This window comes from Canariomyces notabilis (genome assembly GCF_033297395.1).
Source record: "Canariomyces notabilis strain CBS 508.74 unplaced genomic scaffold N656scaffold_9, whole genome shotgun sequence".
NCBI lineage: Eukaryota > Fungi > Ascomycota > Sordariomycetes > Sordariales > Chaetomiaceae > Canariomyces > Canariomyces notabilis.
This window is the reverse complement of record NW_027041831.1, coordinates 324,989-326,902: the sequence shown is the minus strand read 5'-3', so window position 1 is coordinate 326,902 and position 1,914 is coordinate 324,989. Positions and strand designations below refer to the sequence as shown.

Here is a 1,914-nt window from a genome sequence, read left to right as displayed (position 1 = left end):
TTAGAGGTATTGTGGTTGAATTGACTTATACAAAGCAATGCAGGTGCAAGAAAAGTGCGCAACTCGTTATGCTGCGCAACTCGTTATGCAAGTACGTTATATGCCGTTGTCCTCGAGGTAACCGCCTGTACTCTGCAGCAGCATCCCGCGCTGCAGTCCAGCCACGTTTCCCTTCCTAAACTTGGCTTAAAAGAGAACACTACATTATAATATTAAACAAGTACCGTAGTATACAAAGACCTACAGCCTAGATCTAAACTGGTTAGATGACGGAGGAGTGTAAACAGATGTTCCCAAGCCAAATTGAATGCTTTGACTATCCCTTCGTCACTATACCGCAGTGTTCCTAGTGCAAGTGAGGACTCGAGGTCGATCGCCCTGCCTACTGCTTCGGCAAATGAAGTCCTGGCTGAATCCGCGCCAACTTCTCTTGTCCAATGATGCTAAGAAAAGTCGAGCATACTTCGTTGACAAATCCTTACACACCTTTCCTCGGCGTTCCCTTCGCCTACCACAGAGGCAAGCGGGCACTTACACTAACAAACGCATTAGAACAAAGCCACTGACCTACTAGATTCCATGAAGCTCGGGGGGTGCAGGTGGTAGACGTCTTGGAAGCCAAAGGGTGCAAGTACACTGGTCGTCTTAAGACGTCAGGGGTACGTAAAGGTCAAGGGGTGCAGCTGGGCGGGCTTAACTCGAAAGGGTAACTATAGTCGCCGAATTGTTGGGAGTTGTATGAGCGGTAGGAGCAACTGCATCAATTCCGGGATTTATTGTGGTTCGGCTGGGCATCTGGAAATTGGACCTTAAGCCGCTCCGATTACACAGAATACACCCACATCTTACCACTGCTTTTCAAAACCTAACAACTCACGGGGTATCGATTCAGGTTGCAATGCACCGCCACAGGACCAGCGACATTGGGATTCGGCGCGACTGCTCTATGTCAAAGTCTCGGTTTTAATTCGAGAACGACGACCAAAAGAAAGGTATAAGCGGATATAAAGGAGCCTAATAGTTCCTAGTACATGTCCAGGAACTTATATAGGGCCTATTAGACATTGGAGCTGTTCAAATCCCATAGCACTTGCACGGACAAGTCGAACGTTATCTAAGTTACTGCCCCGATGTTACGATGCATAGGACTGGATCGTATTCCGCCTCTTAGTCCGTTGAGTCCTCTAGGTAGCTCAACAAGGATCATTCAGGCAAAGCCTGGCCACCTCTGGATGATTGACCAGGTAGCTACTTCCCGTCTGGGTGAGCTCGTGGAAAGTCAATATTCCCAGCCAGCCAACTTACCGGCAGAGAAAGACACCGAAAACAGTAGAATATAGTAGAATAAAAGGGTAACTATATAGTAACTCGCCCTCCCAGACCCTTCCTGTGGCACGCTATGAGAAGAAAATATAAGAGAATAAAAAAGAGTGAGTAAAACAACAAACGAATGTGCCCTGCTCTCAAACACACCACACGGATTTCTTGCTCAAGTATACCACGACGCACCTTGCCCAAGACCTTTTCACTCAACCCTAATGCCTGGCGGTGTATCCGGTCGGCCTCCTCGTACTTCCCCTGCTTCCTGAGCACACTCGCGAGGTGGTTCATGCTGGTAAGTGTAGATGGATGCTCCTTGCCCAACACCTTTTCCTTCAACCCCAATGCCTGCCGGTGTATCCGGTCGGCCTCCTTGTACTTCTCCTGGCTGTCAAGTACACACGCGAGGTTGCTCATGCTGGTAAGTGTAGATGGATGCTCCTTGCCTAACACCTTTTCCTTCAACCCCAATGCCTGCCGATGTATCCGCTCGGCCTCTTCGTACTTCCCCTGGCTGTCAAGTACAAGCGCAAGGTTGTTCATGCTGGCAAGTGTGTCTGGATGCTCCTTGCCTAACACCTTTTCCCTCAACTC

At 49.0% G+C, this 1,914-nt stretch overlaps 2 protein-coding genes across 2 annotated transcripts in view; one reads left to right on the top strand and one right to left on the bottom strand.

The window, feature by feature from the left end:
• Nucleotides 1-1,126: 1,126 nt before the first annotated feature.
• On the top strand, nucleotides 1,127-1,351 carry N656DRAFT_778596 (uncharacterized protein). Its single transcript, XM_064815036.1, has one exon. It carries the CDS (start codon nucleotides 1,131-1,133, stop codon nucleotides 1,338-1,340), a length of 210 nt encoding a protein of 69 aa, XP_064670643.1. The 5' UTR covers nucleotides 1,127-1,130; the 3' UTR covers nucleotides 1,341-1,351.
• A 5-nt stretch (nucleotides 1,352-1,356) lies between these two features.
• The window catches only part of N656DRAFT_752156 (uncharacterized protein), a gene marked incomplete at its 3' end in the record, with an annotated part of 3,887 nt that continues 3,329 nt past the window's right edge, over nucleotides 1,357-1,914 (bottom strand). Inside the window, exon 4 of the mRNA XM_064813030.1 lies at nucleotides 1,357-1,906. Within this exon, the coding sequence (XP_064670642.1) occupies nucleotides 1,357-1,906 (550 nt within the window). The remainder of the gene's footprint in view (nucleotides 1,907-1,914) is intronic.